The following is a 20403-nucleotide window of genomic DNA, read 5'->3' as shown; positions in this document are numbered from 1 at the left end:
GAAGAAGCTTAATATGGGAAGAAAAACTGCCTTTTGAATCAAGATTATTTATAGCTACACCCAAAAAAAGTAAAAGAAGACTTTAACTTTCATAACAGCATTAGACAACTTATTTTTCTCTGAAGATTTGATTTGTGCCTTGGTCTGAAAAATACATGGCCCCTGTGTTTGTCTTTTAAGTTTCTGAAGCATGGTTTATTTATAAAGGAGATGAAGTTTTGCAAGCCATCCTTAAGTGGATTACAGTTAAACAGAGTTCTGCGGATATTAACATTCAGCCTGTTAAAAATGCTTGCTCATTTGGAAATTTTAACCTGGAAATCTCAGATGCAAAATTAGACTGAAAAGGGAAACGGACTGATAATGGAATGTTTTGATTGAGCCACTGTTAAGTGTGTGTTTGTTTTGTTTTGTTTTGTTCTGTGTTTTGGAGTGTGTGTTAGGGAACTTGGGGAACAGGGCAAGGGGGAGGAAGGAGATTTCTGTTCTGTGTTCTTGATGCACTTTATTTTTTAGACTCCTTTCAAAAAGAACCAGGTAAAAGGTAGTTGCATTTAGAGTGATGCACTGATGATTATGACCTTAACACCTCATAGATCAAAACCTGTTATTATTTGAGTATATGTCTTTATGCTGAGGACACTATAACTCTGGTCAGAAGTACACTTCTTTGAAAGATGCTCTACCTTCTTTCTTATTTTCTGTGTCAAGAGCTGCAATATTTGTTTTAACTATCTACAAAATGGGGAAGCCACTCAGCAGACCAGACTGTTTACGTCAGAATCCCCCATGTGTAGGGAAAGGTGAAGAAGAAGAGGACCTAAATATCGAAGACTGTTACGTCCCACAGCGGTCAATCTATGACACTGTCAGACTAAATGAACAGATAGACTCTGGTTCAAAGGGTAGCCTGTCTTCCAGGCATTTTACAGATCGGACTTTACCCTACAGTCACAGAACACTGGATGTTAGTTCTTTATGCTCTAACGGTGCCCTTGCTTCTTCCAGTGTATTTGAGCTGAGAGGTCGTGAAGCTAACAAACTAGATGAAAAGATGATCTTTGATGCGCTCAAACTAAATAGTGATATCATTCGAACCACAGGATTACCCAAAGCCAAATCCCATGCAGAAAAGAAAGAACATAGACGGTCCTGGCGTATGTTTGTCCCAGCCAATTTTATGGATTATGCAAACAAAAGTGAAAGCTCTTTTGTTGAACCTACTGATATGTCAGATGTCGTTACCAAGGACAGCAAGTGCAGGTGGGGTACTAATTCTTTAACGTCGGAGGAGGATGACTCTGGGTTATGTAGCCCTCCAGCAGAGAGGGAAGAAAAACAGGGTATTTTAACTGAAGACCAGTCACGAATTAGAAGCTTGTCTTCTGCTGAAGATATTCATATAGCAGAGCAATACAGACCATTCTTTTCTGTTTATTCCATTAGTGAACAGAAAATCCCATTGCTTTCAAGTAGAAGTGCCCACCCTGATGAAAATTTCAGAATGATTTTACATGATGTTTCTCCACTAGAGGAAACAAAATGTGTAAGGGGTCAAAGGGAAATCCATGGTGAAAATTGCTGCCTGCAGAATGATTTGAAAGAGGGCACTGTTAAGTGTGATCCCTTAATGACACCAAGAGATGGAGAAAGCCAGTGTATTTCTAATCCTGGAGAGGAAGGGAAAACATACGGACCAGGAGGATCTCCAATCACAGTGCGAAGTAGGGAACTGTTGGAAGAGTCTTCTGAGGTTTTACATCTCTCTCTCACAGATCTGGAGGGAAATGATACAGGTTGTGGTGGCACAAGTTTAGTAAAAAATGGGACTCTGTTGACACCATACGATCTGGAAGAATCCAACATAGCATCTAAAGAGGAAGTGGAGGCACCCCTTTCTGCCCAGGAGACGGAGATGGTCCACAGGAAGTGTTCCCCAAAGTTCACACCAGTAAGAAAGCAAGCAGCTCCCCGAAAAGCAAGGGCCCAGGCAGGACTATTGGACCCAGTCTGTAATGGCTTTCAGGCAGTTCAGGTAATTAGTGGGAATGTGAAATTCTGCAGTGCCAACTCCTAGTTTGTGGGTCTGTATTAAAGTGGTCACTAGTGTTTCTAGTAAGGCTCAAATCCAGTCTTATTTTGGGGATGTGCCCAGTACCCTCCAAGATGCCAGGTAGGGATAAATCTATCATTATAACAAATTAATTAGGACCTTTTTTAAAAAAAGAAGAATAATTATTCCCAGCTGGTTAGAGTCCTGTTGATTGTGGACATAGTACCTGTTCCCTGCATTTAGAATGCTACCCCTGGGAGTTTGTGTTAACATTCTTAGGCTTTTCCACAAATTGTGGTTTAAGACACTGCCATTTAAGGGGGAGTTATTTTGGATTTGTAAGGTTGAACAGGCCTCGTCACGAAGGTACAAACACATAGTATGTTATTGTTGTGGTCTGCGAAGTAGTCTGCTCAAATTAAGGACATTTTAAACGTGCTGAAAATCTTCTCTCAGTTGCTCTGAATGTGGAAGTAGAGAAGTTTTGCTGTGTTTTGCAGTCATTAGAAGCTCCTAACTTGTTGTGAGCGGTGAATGGGGTAAGAAAGTAAAGGGTGCAGCCTTGTCCTAAGTAGGGGTTGTTTGTCAAGCCTGTGATTATTTTCTTCCCACTCAGATTGAAGTTCAGCTATTTTGGTATTTTTACTAAGCTCTTCTGGTAAACTTTGCCTCAGAGGTAATTTTATTTTATTTTAAACTTTGTGTCTGTGTGCTTATGGGTTAGATTAGGGGGAAAGTCTCTCTTCCTAGGTATTTGTTGCCACCGAGAGATAAGGAATTTAGACAGTATCAGGAAAGATCCTCTTCCCAGCCTACAAAATAACTGCTCCCATCAGCGTTACCCTTTCCTTGGGCACATGTTAAATGGCATATTAGGTTAAAAGCTTTAAAAGTACTTTTTTATGTAAAGGGTTTTGCACTTTATTTGTAGAAAGTAATTAAGCTCTTAGGAATATATAGTTCTCTTTTTTAGCCCATAGCCCCCCCCCCTTTTTTTTTTTTTGTAGCACTTTAGAAAATTACCAGACTCACCCAGACCTACTCTGATGTGCAGCCCTAAAATTAATTTCTTTAAAACCAAGATCAGAGGTGAAGGCAATTTACTAGAACATTATATTAAATTTTTTTGTCCTGAATGTTATCTGAGAAAGGAGAGTAGAATTTTTCCCTGGCACATTCCTGGAATTATGAAGGAGCAGTTTTCTTACCAGTCCCCCTTCTTTTCTGTAAGTAGTAAAACATATCCATGGCAGTTAGTTCCTAGAAATCTTAAGGAAAAGAAGTAGAATGGTAGTAACAACTTCTGTTTTCATCACCTTGCTGCAACTTTGTATTGACTTCTTAGGTAACTTAATAACCTTTTAAAAAATTATGAAAGCTTATTTTTTTTTTCCTCAGTGATTTGAGTTCTTATTTCTTTGGTTATGTGTAATTGACTGTTTATATTTTTGTACTATTATATAGAAACAACGAGCCAGTGTGGAAATTGTAAGGATTTTATGTAGAGGAAGAAACTTGGGCTTTAAGCTGAGAGGAGACTTTAAAGGGAAATGATCATTTATTTGTTTGCTATTTCTAAATTTTCTCATTCATGCAGTAACACAGAACTATCTTGAGTACCTTGTTGTCCCAGGCCAGAGTTTGAAGAGTTTCTCTTGTAGCCTCTACATCCTTAAAAATTACTTTCCATAAGATGTCTGTAATTTTTTAAGTCCTAATTTATTTTTCTTTTTAATGTTTTCATATAGTCTGTTAATTGTTCATTTACTTGGACTATTGATATATAGTGCCCTGTAGTATAATGACTCAAACCCCAAACCTTGTCTTGTCTGAATATCTAGCGAAACTTTCCTACCTTGGTTACGTTATTTTTTGTTATGGCATCCCTTAGGCCCTATATTTAAAACATTTGTATCTCTATAAAAGAGGTGATATGTTATCAGTATAATCCTTTTGCAAGGTTAATGTCATCCACGCCAAGATGTAAATATAATTTTTCTGGACCGATACTCATCAGCAGGTAATTATGGGGTACGTATTACATGCTAGGTACTGTGGTAGCTCCAGGGCGTAGAACCACTTAAGGAAAACAGAAATTTCTGCTTTTGTGGAACTGGCATTTTACTCTAGCACATGAGGGTTTTTTTTTTTTTTTTTTTGCCAGTTATAGGCATTTGGGGACCATAAATTGGATGGGACTGAGAGTTGGGGGGAGAGTTCTGGCAAATGACTGGCGTTGCATGCTGTGACCAGAGAGTAACCTGACTTGCTGGGCCAGAGACATGTGTGAGCACATCCGTGGGGTGAGGGCTCCGTGCTCTTGCAAGGTTGTCGGCACCTTGACAGGTGTGGAGGGGGCTGGGTGGGGAGGGACCCATTCTATTACTGTGCCTGCCAACATCCCTTCTCTTTTCCTAGCTCTGTATTTTGGCCCCGCTGGCAAGCTATAGATTGGCCTCTTGGCTCCTCTCGGCACCTTGCTCTTTACCTTCACTTCCAATTTGAGTCTCAAACTTCAGCAGTTGCCAGCTAGCAGCGGGTATCCCGGGAGGATAAAGCCCAGTAAGGCTCTTTTGGGGCCCATCTTATCATTTCCCTTCTTTGCATTTTCCATACTTTTTTCTACAAGACCTAAACTAAAATGATAGAAACTATCTAGTGTTATGCTAATGAAGCAATAGAGAGAGGACAGATAAACTCTTTTCTTGGTTTTAGAGGTAATCTGATTAAAGGTACTTAGAAAATCATTCTTTAAAATTTGAGTGGTTTTGATAATATTATGAATTTGTACTTAGTTTAGTTTCTTACCGTTGCTCATAAGGTTGCTGTGACGTAGGAGGAGTGACAAAAACAATTTTTACCATTAATACTGGAAAGCTGATAGTTGAGCAAATGATATATTTGGTGGTTGTTAGATAATTTGTATAAATGATTGCTCTTCTGACTGCAGGTATTCCAAAAAGAAGAGATTGAACCTTTGCAGGTTAAACAGCAAGACGTAAACTGGTTAGGTCAAGGCCTTATTCAGAGTGCGGCTAAAAGCACCAGCACACAGGGTTTGGAGCATGACCTGGATGACGTCAATGCCCGCTGGAAGACTCTCAATAAGAAGGTGATTTCTTCATCTTTTTCATTGTGGTTTCTGTTGACTATTATTTTCTAGCATTTGTTGTGACGACTAATCATATTTTTAGTAGCTAAGCTTCCCTACACATGCCCGCCTTTTTATATTGCTGTAAACTGGATGGCCCAAACTCAGATGCTCTCAGGTGGTCTGTGGGCAGCATAAATGAAAGAAGCCAGTTGGGTGAAATTGGGTCTCCTCTGGCCATTCTCGACTTCGACAGAGATCCTGTCGTGCCCGTGTGATGGCAGGGGGCCCATGATCCATGAGCTCGTGTTGAGGGAGCACACACATTTCAAAGGTACAGTCGGTTCTTAGCCTCCAGGAAATCATTGCGTGTACGGACCCTAGGTTTATTGTTGTCATGTGGTCTACTTTCTTTCAAAGAAACCTGGAAATCTCTCCTTTTTTCATGAAACCTAATTTTCAGATGTTGGCAGCTAACTTCCCACTGTATAATAGGTCACACTGTGCATGTAAAAGCAGCTCTGTCTCTCTGTCAGCCTTGGACTAAAGGGTTTGCCACCCTCGCTGTAGACTCTTTTAACTCTAAATATTATTTTACTTACGAGATGTAGATCCCACCTCTTTCGAAATATCTATGAGGGAAAACCCTGGAAAATAATGCACTGATACCTTAAGGAGATAATGCTGACACACAATGGCAGCCCTTCACATGATGTAAATGACCAGAACATTGCTGTGGGATGGCTGTGCTTGTGTGGTGCTGGTGGTTTTTGTTCTTGCTGTTTTCTCTGCTCTGAAATCTTAAGCAATTGTTGCCTAATCTCAGAAGCACATTTATCATCCTTTAAAGCCTGACTCGTATTGTAGTGCCCTTCAAACACAATTGGAAAGTAGTGTCAGGTGTAAATGTATTCCATGGTACTTGAAATATCTTGCCAACTACTTTTTCAGTCCTGAAGGAAAAGATCTGTGAGAAGGGCAATAGGATATCTCTCTGTAGGACACAGAGACTCCATTTACTAGGATACAAAGGCCCTGGTTTGTCAAAAAAAGGACTCTAGGACTTGGAGTTGGCAGAATTTAATCAGATACTTTACAGGTATTTTGCCTAGCAAAATGGAAATCTGTTTCTCTCTACTATCATTTTTTTTTTTTTTAGATTTGTCTAAAGCTAAAAGTAGGAAATAAAAAAAAATGAATCAGAAGTATACTGATAAAAATGAATTAGGCATTGTTTCAGTAACCTTATAGTACTCGAATTATTCATGGCTAATCATAACTATGTTTGGTATCTCCAAAATCTCAAAGATTTCATCTTTTACATTATTGTTTGGAATGGAAACCTTTTCTTCTTGGCTTGGCTTGCTAGACTTTGACTCCTTTCCACCACAGTCTTGCCCACTGTCAAGGCTTTGGGCAGATTTTAAGTGACAAGAAAAAGAAAATCTGTGACCAGATGGGAAGATGAGCATGAAAAGTGGTGGCTGGTGGGCCAATTTCATTTTTCATGGAAGCAAGTTGATTCAACGGCAACTTTGCAGGTGGCTCAGCGAGCAGCCCAGCTGCAGGAGGCCCTGCTGCACTGTGGGCGGTTCCAGGACGCCCTGGAGTCCCTGCTCAGCTGGATGCTGGACACCGAGGAGCTGGTGGCCAATCAGAAGCCCCCGTCAGCCGAGTTCAAGGTGGTGAAGGCCCAGATACAAGAGCAGAAGGTAAGTCAGGGATACTGTTGTATCATGCGTCATGTCATATCGTAAGGAGAGTAAAAAATTTCTTAGTGACTCTCTTTGTATTGACGGAATGTTCTAGTTGACTGGTTATTGGTGCTCTAAACGTTAGTTTTCAGTCATTCAGCAGGGATTAACTGAACATCTGGCATGGGTCTGACATGGTTTCAGGCGCTGGAGAGGAAAGCTCCTCATTGAGTTGAAGGTTTAGTGGGCGGGGAGGAAGAGGGAGAGACAGTAAAAGTAAGTAAATCGTAATAAGTTAGCAAGTGATAAAGCAGGGATGGGAGATAAGAATTAGGAAATGCCAGAGCAAGGAAGGAAGGCAGGAAGTGCTGGGGTGGAGTTGGGGTTGTGTGTGTGCGGTTTCCAGTAGGATAGTTAAGGTAAACCTCACTCACTGAGAAGGTGACTTTAGCAGAAATACCATTCCCTTTATATATTAGATCGATCTGAAATGGCTTTTTTTTTTTTTAAGTATAGTTGACACACAAAGTTCCATTAGTTTCAGATGCACAATATAGTGTGATTCAACAAGTCTACATGTTATGCTACGTTCCCCACAAGTGTAGCTCCCATCGGTCATCCTATGGCACTGTTACAATACTATCAACTGTATTCCCTATGCTGTGCCTTTCATCCCCATGACTTGTTCACTCCGTAACTGGAAACCGGTATGTCTCACTCCTTATTTATAGATTAAATACAGGCAGTTTTTTGTGACTCAGCCTGTGTGCTAAGGAAGCAAGTATTTGATTCGTATATGCTAAGGAGTATGTGGTTGTGTCTTTTGACACTACCAGTACAAGACCAAGTTGGAAAGAAAGACATACTTGTTAAAGGGATGATAACATGCAAAAAAATGTTGTGCTCCCGAGGTTGGTGGTCAGTTAGGAAGCATTTAGTGCATTTTCAGACAATTTGTTAGCCATGACTTGCAATTGCATATGGGAGGGGCCTAGCACACAGCACATTGGTAAGATTTTTTTCCTGTGTGGAACTTTAAAAAGATGAGAATGGATAAAGAGGTTTAATTTAGTTTTGACATTCCATACTATCTCTAAAAATTCTTTGAAGACTCTAGTGTACTGGGAATTAACCTATTAGAAATAGATTTAGAGATGAGCATTACAGAAACAGAACAGGAAGCATTGCATTTACATGATTTTTAAACAATATATATGTAATATATAAGATGTAATAATGTTAATATTTAATATTATTAAATACTTATTAATATTTAATAAGTATAATAGGATGTTGTATACAATAATATAATTGCTCCCATTCAGTATTTAATTAAACCTTTCTTATACTCCCAAAGTCAATGAACTATGTTTAGACAACAAAATATATTGATTTTGTTGATTTTGCTTTCTTCATTGCTAGAGGCTTTGCTATTAAAGTTTATCAGAAGTAATCCATTTAATTACTCTCTTTACTGCCTAACCACCTGTTGTACCTTGATTTTATAATGACTGTACACTGTATCAAGAGAGTTTGCATGTCTCTCCCTTCTTTTTTTAAACGTGCTCTTCTTACTGCCTGATTTGGTGGTCCCAAAGTGAAAGTGAGAGGATACTCTTTTAGCTTCTTACCTAGAGGTAACTGTGCATTTATTTAATCCTTAACTATCAGTCAGGATCAGATTAAGGAAGCAGTGAAGAAGTATTTAGATTTTCTTATACCTGTGCCTTCCTCACTTTTATTAACACAGTCCCAGTGCTTAGCACTTGCTCATGAAATAATCGTTCTGATTAGATTAGAGCAAGGTAATCCTGAGTTCTGGCTACTTCTGTCAAACATTCCATCCCAGGCTTTTTGAAATGTTTGCTTAGAATTAAATTGGATTTTATTCTGCTGCTAAATCCTGAAATGCTAGTCTTATTTAGCTAGCTTTGGGGATTTCTGACTTATTCCATCCTCTGTTCCTTTTGGAAGTGATATTTAGGGGCCCTTTTTTAGTTTCTAGCCTCATGAAGGGATTTTAGGGGCTAGTTCCACCTAGTAAAGAGAGGCAGGAGCCTCCAGTTTTAGCCTCACTAGCTTGTTTCCCTGTCTAGAATGGTTTGTTTAACATGGGGGAAAGGTGTTAAAGACAGTGATGATTTATTATTATCTTGTCTCAGTAAAACAGGTGATTGTTGAAGGTGTATGGTATTCCCATTTCGTTACAATAATGGGGATTTTGTGCTTTCAGTGCTATAGCGTTACCCTTTAGCAGCACCTTCTACCCCATTCTTTTATATTAAAAAATTAATAATGGATGGGCTTAATGGCCTTATCAATATTAGTTATATCTGCTATGAAGAGCCCCAGTCACAGTGTCTGACACAATAGCAATGAATCACCAAACAAAATGAGTTATTTTTAAAATCCTATCTCTTTTTTATGTGACTCCATACAAATTACAGTTACAATTATTCCTTTACCCCACCCCACCCCTTTTGCTCTTGGTATTTAATGTTCCGTCTGAAGCTTCTCCAAAGATTGTTGGATGACCGCAAATCTACAGTGGAGGTAATCAAACGAGAAGGAGAAAAAATTGCTGCAACAGCAGAGCCTGCAGATAAAGTGAAGATTTTGAAACAGCTGAGTCTCTTGGATAGTAGATGGGAGGCATTGCTTAATAAAGCTGAAACGAGGTAACTTAAATACTTCCAGTCTTTTGGAAGAGTAGCAAAGGCTTTTGTGCTGATAGTTTGTGTGTTGATAATGCTTTTCTTCAGTCATTTTCTTGTGTTTACTGTGTACATGAACACGGAGCAAGGGCTGTGGGGCCTCTCTCTTTGTTCTTCTAATGGTAAGGCCTTAGAGTCACCAAATAATTTCAACTCTTTATTTTAAGAGAAATAATTCCCTTAGGAGTAAGTTATTTATATTTATGGCCTAGTGACTGCCTGTCTGCTGGGCGTCAGGCACAGAGCAAGGCCTTGGGTTGTAGAGGTGAGCTCTCCTCGAGGAACAGTCTAGTAGAGTTTCATAGTCAATGGAAAGTAATGACAAGTGTAATGTTTCAGAGCAGAAATATAGGGTGTTGTGGGAACATATAATAGGAAGAATGAAGCCTGGGGGCAGGGAAATGACAGTTATGTTTTTAAAGGAGTAGGGTTAGCTGAGACACGAAGTAGATGGTAGGATGCAGTGACGTTTAAGAAGGCTAGGAGGTCTGGAGCATGATGTGCTGGGCACACAGTCAACCTATTTTTTAGTTGTATTTTTTTCATTGTCCATGTTGGCATCACATTGACCAGTGCTGAGTAGTAGCCACACTGAAGTGTAACCATAGCCACAGGGAGACTGTTTGAAAATAGATGAACCCCTGAACAGAATGATAATTTCCAGAAATTGCTCCGTTCTTTGGAACTACAATGGCGAAGAGAAGGATTTGTCTCATCTTGAATATTGAGATAGAATTAATTATAGTTGTAGGACCATAGAATAAGATGCTCCTAAGGAGGCTAAAAGCTTCATGATCTTTAATATGTTTCAGGAGATCATTCCTTCTGTGTAATGCCCAGGACATTGTGTCCTGGCTGCCATGGGGATACTCTTGGTACTTTTTAAAAAATAAATTAGTGAATGTCCAGGTCCCTGCTTTGCTACCACATAGCTTTCTTGTCCTAACCCTTCCTCACAATGGTATTAAGTGGAAGGGTACTGGTCGTATTATGATTCCTACACAGTTTAATAAAGTCACTCACGGTTTAAGTCACAGTAAACTGAACTTAGTCGCAAAATAACTTATTTTCACTGATTCTAGATGATTGGGTATTTGAATTTAGTGGTAAGTCAGAAGTCAAAAATAGTTTTGTCATTTTATTCATTTTTTAAAGATCAAATATATTTCATTTGAAAGTTTTAAGACATATAGGAATGTGTAGTTTGTGATAAAATGATACAGAAAGTGTGTTCAGTCGCATGTGCCAATTTTCTAGAAATCCTTTGGTCTCTGTAGGAAGCAAATTTCTTAAATCACATGATTCCCTTAGAATTAAACAGGATAAAAAGTTATCACAACAACCCTTTGTCCCAGGATTTGATACTGAATCAGGTTCTCAATATAGAGACCAGCACAGTCTCTGGCCCTGAGTGAAAACTGAGGACAGGGGAAGTGAGTTTTCACTTCGTGGTACTTTTTACACTGAGGAAACGATATGTTTTCTAGCAGCATTTCAAATTATATAAAAGTGTATTTCAAATAAGTCAAAGTCTGAAGAATATTTATCTTCTTTCATGGTATTTTAATCCATAAATATTAACTGTTGCTTTTGGGAAATATATCTGACGCTGTACTTGGGGTGGGGGCTGGAAAATACACCCAACACACTACTCTTGTAGGAATCCCTATTCATTCCATGCGGGGGTAGCGATAGGTGGTCTTCAACATGTGAATCCAATTTTGACCAGTTGATTAAGGCAATCGCAGTAACTAGTGCTCTGATCGAAGTTAATTAATATGTAAAACACTTAGAACAGGGTTTGGTGTAGACCATGTGTTCAGTAAATTTTTTTTTACTGTCATTATTATTGCTGCTGTTATTAAAACATTTGCTCTTCTTATTATCCAGCTGTTATTATTATAAGTATTGTAACCAAATTTCTTCAGAGTTTCTTAAGATTTAGGCACTTGGGATTGATCTGTGGTTCACTTTTAATTTTATTTAGTAGGAGAACTATTTTAGCATGTCCTTTAAATGTGAGAGATCTTAACTTTAACCTTAGATGTTTTCCACAAAAAATGTTTTGAATGCAAGAGCATGAGTAAAGGCTTTTGTTGAATGTTTCACACATTCTTCATCCCTAAATGACCTTTATCTTGGCACTTGTGTAGGAATCGTCAGTTGGAAGGTATCTCGGTGGTAGCACAGCAATTTCATGAAACCCTAGAACCATTGAATGAGTGGCTTACAACCATAGAAAAGAGGCTGGCGAATTGTGAGCCCATAGGAACCCAAGCGTCAAAACTTGAGGAACAAATTGCACAGCACAAAGTAAGATACCCATTGCACATGAGTAAGATTCCGTTTTCCATCTCCTTTGTGGTTTTATGTCATAAATTTGAGTTATATACTGTTGCGTTATGCATGATCGCAGCAGCCCATTTCAGTTGTCATTCTTTCGTTCTATTTATGTTTTCATTTTTATTTGCCCATCCTTTTTGTTTCTCTCTCTTTTTTTTTTTAAACTTTATTTTAGGCCTTAGAAGATGACATCATCCATCACAATAAACATTTACACCAGGCTGTTAGCATTGGCCAGTCCTTAAAGGTTTTGAGCTCCAGGGAGGATAAAGATATGGTGCAAAATAAATTAGACTCCTCTCAAGTGTTGTACATTGAGATTCAAGAGAAAAGTCACAGCAGGTCTGAGCTCCTCCAACAGGCCTTATGTAATGCTAAGATTTTTGGGGAAGATGAAGTTGAGCTGATGACTTGGCTGAACGAAGTGCATGATAAACTCAGCAAGCTCTCAGTCCAGGACTACAGCACTGAGGGGCTGTGGAAGCAGCAGTCTGAACTTCGGGTATTTTTATTTATGTTCTTTTTTTCATTTCAGTTGTCATTGTTTTCTGTCTTCCTTATTTCTGTGTTATTTTATGTTCTTATGATTTAGGTGAATTTCTATACCCCAAAAAGACTTTGTGTGTGCAGATTACTTCTGATGAAGTCACTTTCAGAAAAGATTGAATTTATCCACTAGCCAGATTTTTCACTTTTCTTTTGTTGTTTTAGGGTTGTATACCAAGACCCGTAATTAACTAGTAGTCCAGTATTTTCATAGAAGCTGTTTTATGAAACAGAGAGTGTGAGAATTAGGGTAGCTGAACATGAGACGTGGGCCGGGATGGTTTAGAGAGGAGGGGGCGACGGGGGAACAGGAATGACTAGTTGAAAATGGGAGGTGTATAGTTAAATCTCTATGAAACACAGAGTTCTCTAAGATTAACCAAAGCTAATTGTTATTTAAATCCCCCCCATAAAAATGATACCTGTGTTTTTAGGTTCTGCAAGAGGACATCCTACTCAGAAAACAAAATGTAGATCAGGCATTACTAAATGGCTTAGAACTACTAAAACAAACAACAGGTGAGAATCTTTCAAATCAACTCATCACGCAGTTAGCATTTTTGCATTGCTTTCTAAATATTTTAGGGAGAGGGGGAAAAACAGTATTTTGTAATTTTGGGGCCACTCCAAGACTTCATTCTGCAGAATTCTTTTTAAAGCTGAAACCCAAGGGGGTTTTGGAATATGATCTCACTTTTTTTCTCATGATCTCATTTGCGTTCTTAATGGAAGTTGTGTGTATTACTCACACAAAGCACTGTGGCATAGGGGATGGTCTGGGAAGCAGAGTTATGTGGGTTTTCCACTTGCAGGAGGTGGTTTGTACTACATGAGTGCATAGGTGGTAGACACATTTTTCCAGTGTTAAGCTAGTTTGCATTCTGTGATATACACACACACACACACACACACACACACACACACATACACACACACACTGTGGCTACCCCAGGCTTTGTTTCTCATCCTTAAACCCACCAAAAAAACAAAACAGATACAGACTGACCTGTGTTGGTTATTCCTTTGGCCAAAGGAAAGTTCCGCTCTACCCATGTCGCTGAGCATCGGTACTGTGGTATGGGCAAGTATCACTCACTATGAGTTGGAGGATTTAATATAGTATCTCAAATCTATCTAGATTACTCTAGTATCTAGTATCTAGACCAGTATTCTAGGATCTAGGATCTTGGACTAGGAGTCTGAAATCCAGGACACAATTTCTCTATCTGAACGTGAAGTAGAGTCGAGTGAGGACCTACTGAAATAGTGCAGATGAGTTTATTATTTTTAACATGTATAAACATGCACACACCATGCATATGTCCCACATACACACACATGTGCAGGCACCGTTCTAAACACTATACACATAATCCAGGCACCGTTCTAAACACTTTGCAAATAAGCTCATTGAATTTTTATTATGACCTTATGAGGTGGATTCTGTTCTTACCCCTATGTAATGATGCATAACCAGGGGAACAGAGAGGTTCTTACACATGGTAACAAGCCACAGAGCCAGTGTTTGAACCCAAGCAGTGTTTAGCCCCTCTGCTTGAAAACCAAAAATCTCATGTAGTTAGATGCAAAGATGATGCCTTCATGTAACTGAGGCTCTGTAGCCCTTTCCAACTTTATAGTTGTGTTTTCAGAGCTGTTGAGATTAGCCAAAAGTCCTGGGGGAAAGGTTAAAACCTGGAAAAAGGTTTCTCTTGGGTCAGATCATCTTTGGGAAAATGTCCCGCCTTTTTTTTCCCCCCTCCCTAGAAAAATCTCATCAGTGTACAATAATATCTGAGGAAACCCTCTCTCTACCTTTTCTTTCTGGAGATCTAACATGCTTTTGAAATTTTAGGTGATGAAGTTTTAATAATTCAAGATAAATTGGAAGCCATTAAAGTGAGGTACAAAGACATTACGAAATTGAGCACGGATGTAGCCAAGACTCTGGAACAGGCCCTGCAGCTCGCAAGGCGGCTGCACTCCACGCGTGAGGAGCTCTGCGCCTGGCTGGACAGGGTGGAGGTGGAATTACTTTCCTATGAGACGCAGGTCCTGACGGGAGACGCAGCAAGCCAAGCACAAGCAAGGCAGAAAGTACGCTCTCATCTATGCGTTTTGATCTGTGGGTTCTCTTTTGGGGAGATAGTCTCGGGTCATTCCTAACAGACTGGAGGATGCCTCCATGGGTGAGGACCCAAGAGAAACTGGCAGCAAATCAATGGTTTAGAACTTTCAGGAACCCAGAGAGGATCACAGTGCATCGTAATTTGTTTCAAGTCTTATGGTTGGGAGTATAGTTTATTACACAAGAGACAGAATGATGCAAACAGAGAGGAAGAAAAAAAAAGAAGGAAAATGATTGTTTTAGACATACACGTAATTGCTTAGAGTAACCATATTTTTCTAAGATAGATGCACAACCTGAGGTAGCTTTTCTCCTTGTACTGCAGAGGTGGTGTTCTGTCATGGTAATGGTTCTTCTCTTCAGAGAGAACCTCTGTTTTTATCAACCCTGGAATTGATAAAGAGAGTGTGACCACGTGGGTTGAAAGGGAGTTGGGGAGGTCGGGCTCACAGAGCCTGTCATGATTCAGCTGGGATGATGAAAGCCAGTATGTTCTCATCTTGAGGGTCACTTCAGTTCTGGCTTGGACTTTCCTCTTTATTTTACTTTTCTGGTACCTGATTACTGAGAAGTTACCAGAAGGCAAAGAATAATACATGCCATCTTACGTGGTTTTGTTTCCCAAATTTTAAGCATTTATATTAAAGTTCAAAGATAAAATCTTTGCCATGTTGACCAGTGAATTGTTCTTTGGAACTCCTCAGGGAACACTTTACTTTTTACAGAATAGCTTTAAATAACAAAGGTTTCTAGAACTTAACTGGGCAATCAGGGCCTGGCACTATTGGCTTGCAAAGGACTTTAGGGCCAATGACAGGGAAAGGAAAAGCCTGTTTACTCTTGAGCAGTACCCCCAGATTTGTATGTTTTCTTAATTCTGTCTTCAGGAACTGAAAAAGGAAGCAAAGAACAGCAAAGCCTTGTTGGACTCCCTTAACGAAGTGAGCAGTGCTTTACTGGAGCTGGTACCATGGAGGGCAAGGGAAGGACTTGAAAAAATGGTGGCCGAGGACAATGAGCGCTACCGATTAGTGAGCGACACCATCACTCAAAAGGTGGAGGAGATCGATGCCGCCATTCTGAGATCCCAGCAGGTAGGGACGCATGGTTTGTTGTCCCGGCAATAAATTCTCCCTAGTTGTTCTCCGAGCCTTTACCTGAACAAAGATTACTGTTCACAGCGTTCCCACTCATTTGTTATGCTTCAAAAATGAAAGGAGGGGTTTGAAAAGAATTTGGGTGCCTTGGACATGGGAGTGCCAGGCAGGGCACTGCTAATCTGTACATTGTTAACAGCCATCTGCCTCACTGTGTCCCAGACTTAGCCTTTACCAAATCACTCGCTGGGAAGACCAGCCCCGCTTTCCAAACAGTGCTTTTTGCCTCCATGTATGTGAATTGCTAATGCTAATTTTATGCCTTGGCTAAGTCTGGTCTGTCTGTGAGTAAATATTTTGAGTTTTCATCTAAGTCAGTATTAGCTGCTCATTTCCATGCAGCTATGGTGGAGAAAGGCTATATTCTTTCTGCAAAGGAAGCAGTGGTGTGTTGATGATGTGTGTTTTCTGGAGATGACTGGAGGCGGAAAACAACAGTTTCTGACCTGTGTGTGACTCATGCAGAGTCTGTAGTTCTGGAGAGTTTTATGGGCACCCGGCTCTCACCCCAGCTCCCTCAGAAACCTGTGGGAAATGAGTGGGGTCCTGGAGACAGAAGTTTAGAAGACATGTTTTGATGAACTTCTATGGAGTATCCAGACTGTTTACATAAAGTCATCAGAATCTCACTGCAGACTTGCTGTGGCAGGGTTAGTGCACTCTTACAGTGTACTGTAGAGCAGAGCTATGGAAGGTCCGTAACTAAGCTTCTCCTAATGCGTGCCAGAAGCAAGAAACACAAATCATGCAGATTGTGTGGGAGCGTCCGGAATTAATTTCTGAAGGTTGCTGTAAAGGTGTAACTTATATATTGTTATATATCTTCATTTATGTGGCACAGTGCTTCCCTCCTCCTGTCTGTGCCATGCTCTGGAGTCACAAAAGCTGATGAAAAACCATGACAGCAAAAGGTCTGCCTAAAAAAGTTTTTGTGAGGGAAAGCATTCATGCCTGAGGAATGTATCTGCATGACTTCTGTTTTCCAAGTTTGGCACAGTTTCTGTGCCTCCTTATGACAAGAAAATAAATGCATTTATTTGTGAAGTTATTCAGCTGTAGGAAAATACTGAATTTTTTTTCACCAAAACTGGTATCAGTATTTCAGAATTGGCACTGAAGATTTCTTAAATAGCAAGACAAATATTCTGTACACCTGGAGTATGATTTTTCTTGAGAAGTTGACTATGGCTGGTCAGTTCATTGAAGTAAGACTGTAATGAGGGCAAGATGGCAGGTGGAGCTTTATAGGTTAGTAATCTTGGTGATGTGCTCATGTCATCAACTGTAGTTCAATTCTTTTCAAGGTTAGCAGGTATTTTCTGAAGTAACCAAGTCAGTATATGTCCCAAACATACATCATTTGGGAAAATAACAGTTACTGTTTGTTTGTTCTTTTCTTTTTCTGATAAAATCATTTGCTATAGAAAATTTTAAAATTTTCTGAAAGAATACAGAAAACTCTTGGAAGGAAGAATGTGTGTAAATAATATGATCACTAGCTTTCTAGTCTTCCTTCTGAGAGAGAGAGACAATGTGTGTAGTAGTAAGGTAGGTCACACAGCTAAAGTTAATGCTGTTTTCTCATTGTTCGCACGTATTTATTCTGTATTCACATGTGCATTCCTTTGAAATGCCTGCATGTCTGTCCAGTGGAATACCTCCAGCAGTAAAGAAAATCTGTAAAATGTACTTAAGACATCAAAAAAAAAAAATTGAAATCTTCCCGCTATGCTGAAGAGACACGCTTTTTGAGTGGGAAGAACATGTGTGGTGAAAGCACTTGTCTGTGATCCCAAAAGCTGGTACATGCTGGAGTAGGACCCAGATTTAATCCAGATCTCATTCTACTCACTGTGGTGCCTCCTAACAAATTATGTAGAGAGGAGAAATCCTGAGGGGTGGTGTAAGTTTTTTCTAACCTTCTCCAATAGTCTGAAGAAAGGTGCCATTATCACAGCAAAAGGGAAGTATGCAATGAGAGCATCTCCATCTACAAGGACCGTGAGCCAGGAGAGTACAGTGCTGACAGGATATGAAATTACCATTCACTAGGAGAATTTAAAAATGAATTTGGTACCTGTTTTTCTGGTTTGGCAAAGGTTTAGTTTTGTACCCAAAAGAATGGTTTCTAAACTTATAATTTTCAAGTTTATAAAGGAGCTTAATAAATCACTGAAGTCCTTTCGTGACTTTGCTCATTTATAAATGTTTGGAGTTAGGACCAGAGTACAGTTGATACTAAAATATTTGTTTTCTGTTTACGCAATGATAATACATCCATGCAATATAAGAGATGATGCAAAAACATCTTGAGATTTGGATGTTAGCCACATATTTTGTACTGTTTTATGGTGTATAAACAAATCATGTACTGTTCTGTGTTTCTCCTCCTCTGAAACCCTGGCCATGATCTAACCAACCGTCCATCTTTTCGGACATACCCGTAGTCACATACAGTTGGTTTTAGTAACTGCTAATCCTTTCCATGTCCCTACCTTCAACATACCCACACCCACAGGTTAATGGGGTAAGGATATGTGTCTTGAACATGACTTGTTCATTTTTAAATGTATATATTTAATGTTTTGCTCTATAATTAGCTAGCTAGATTAAATAGATTTTAAATAACTGAATGTTTTGTTTCCAGACAAATTTCTATTAAGGTGTTTCACTCTGTGCCAGGCATTACAGCTGTTTATGTACAGATCTACCTCCTTTATAATATTATCACCTGCTTTTTGGAATTCAGCAGAAATACGAGGACTTTGTCAAGTGTCAGGCCACTATTACAGAGTATATTGACTTCCAGATACCCATAAGAAAGATGTCCAGGAAAACATGGAAAGAATTAGCTTGAAAAGGAAAGGGAAGGATGCATACAGATACCTGCTAATTAGCATGACTTTGTAACAGCCCTCTATTAATATAGTTTTTAAGAAAAGTTCTGATTTGATATGGGTTTTTTTTTTAATGTTACTCCTATATCATGGTAAGTTTTGAAGACATTTATCACTGAATTTTGAAATCTTAGAGCCTGATGGTAGATCTCTGTGTAAATGTGAGTGGTATTTATTGCTATTTGAGAAATAATCAAACTGCCTCAATTATGGGCTAAGGAGCAAGGACTGGATGCATCTGACGCTACAGATTGGCAGGCATTGACCTTCTGAAAAGAACAGTCTTTTTTTTTTTTTTTTTTTTACAATTTCATTTATTTATTTGAGAGAGAGAGAGAGTATGCAAATGGGTGGGGAGGGAGGAACAGAGGGAGAGGCAGACTCCCTGCTGAGCATGGAGCCCAATGCAGGGCTCCATCTCATGATCCTGAGACCCTGAGACCCTGAGATCTCGGCCTGAAGGGAAACCAAGGGTCCGATGCCCAACTGACAGAGCCACCCAGGCACCCCAAGAGCATTCTTTTTTATAAGAATTAGGCCCATTCATTATTTTTAGGAAAAGTCTGAGCAGAACGAGCCAGCTTAGTGAATAGTGGTGGTGAGCTTTATAAACAAAGCGGAACATCTGCATCCTTCTCATAATACATAAGGTCAACTGAGTTAGCACCTGGTTTTGCATGTTAAACCTGTGTATAGTAACATAGTTTTGTTGCTTTTTTCCCTCTAATTGCAAACTAAACCAAATGAGCAAGGTGGTAAAGGGGGAAGGCACTTTCATTTAAAAGATATACAGACTTGTAGCCTGAAGTCAGACCCTTGTCATTGTTTAAATTTCAGAGCAGTTCATTGTCCTTTGCCTCTTACCAATATACACAGTTGTCAGAAGTTGCTAAAATGGGTGTGTTTCACCGGGTCTGGGAATCCCAGGTATTCTTCAACAGTTCTGATTGCTTGTCTTATTTTAGTGGCCGCAATGACCCCTTTATATTAAAGACACGTAGGTTTGTGATTTGGGAGCACTTAAAATAAGCAGGTCATTGGTTTATTAGGAATCAGCCTTGGAGAAAAATAACACCTGTTTCTTTATTCTAAAGAACTAGAAGGAAACCTCCCCCACGGAAGTGAGATTTGTTTTGGCCCTCCAGGTGTTGGGGATGGGAAAATATGGGCTGTGTAATGAATAATGCAGAGCAAAATGGAAGGAAATGCAAACGAGAAGAAAGTGATAAGATCCTCAGCCAGGGGAAGGGAGTAAAAGATGTCCTTGGAGTTAAGGTTCACTTATCATTTTGCCTTTCTCAAACCTCTTCCCACTTTAGAGAAATTTTCTAGATAAATACAAAAGAAGTTTGTCAGAGATTGGAGAAATATTTAAAGAAGAAGTTAAAACGTACTATTGACTTAGGGTATTTGGGCCATTTTCAGTGAAATCACATGAATATTTTGAGTTCATGAAGCCCAGACTGTAGACCAGCACAAGTGATACATAACATGGCAACTAGAAGCACAGTCCCTGGGGTCAGGCCACCTTGCTTTGAGTCCCAGATCCAACATTAACTAGCTGGGTAATCTCTGGAAAGTCAGATAACTTCTCTCTGCCTCAGTTTTCTCAACTGTGGATGGGGTTAATGGTAATGCCCAGCTTATGCCATTGTGTCAGGATTAAAGATGATATCGAGTGTAAAGCACTTAGAGTGTTCAGTAAAATGCTGGCCATTATTGTTTTAGACTGTTTTTCAGGAATATTTAAAGATAGCCAATTAAAATATCTCTTACTATC

At 39.5% G+C, this 20403-nt stretch overlaps 1 protein-coding gene across 16 annotated transcripts in view; it reads left to right on the top strand.

Annotated features, from left to right (window-relative positions):
- DST (dystonin) overlaps nt 1-20403 on the top strand; it is a 469472-nt gene that overhangs the window by 387099 nt on the left and 61970 nt on the right. For 14 of the 16 annotated variants that reach the window (XM_082731256.1, XM_082731255.1, XM_082731253.1 and 11 more), the window contains 8 exons: nt 5004-5165; nt 6686-6856; nt 9350-9516; nt 11706-11865; nt 12071-12397; nt 12876-12960; nt 14297-14538; nt 15457-15663. In XM_082731256.1, coding sequence (XP_082587382.1) covers nt 5004-5165; nt 6686-6856; nt 9350-9516; nt 11706-11865; nt 12071-12397; nt 12876-12960; nt 14297-14538; nt 15457-15663 — 1521 coding nt within the window. The remainder of the gene's footprint in view (nt 1-5003; nt 5166-6685; nt 6857-9349; nt 9517-11705; nt 11866-12070; nt 12398-12875; nt 12961-14296; nt 14539-15456; nt 15664-20403) is intronic. The other 2 variants (XM_082731251.1, XM_082731246.1) reach the window with 1 other exon arrangement.

The sequence above is a fragment of the Mustela nivalis genome (genome assembly GCF_964662115.1).
Source record: "Mustela nivalis genome assembly, chromosome: 5".
Taxonomy (NCBI): Eukaryota; Metazoa; Chordata; class Mammalia; order Carnivora; family Mustelidae; genus Mustela; species Mustela nivalis.
The sequence above is the reverse complement of the archived record's forward strand: the minus strand, read 5'-3'. Positions and strand labels throughout refer to the sequence as shown.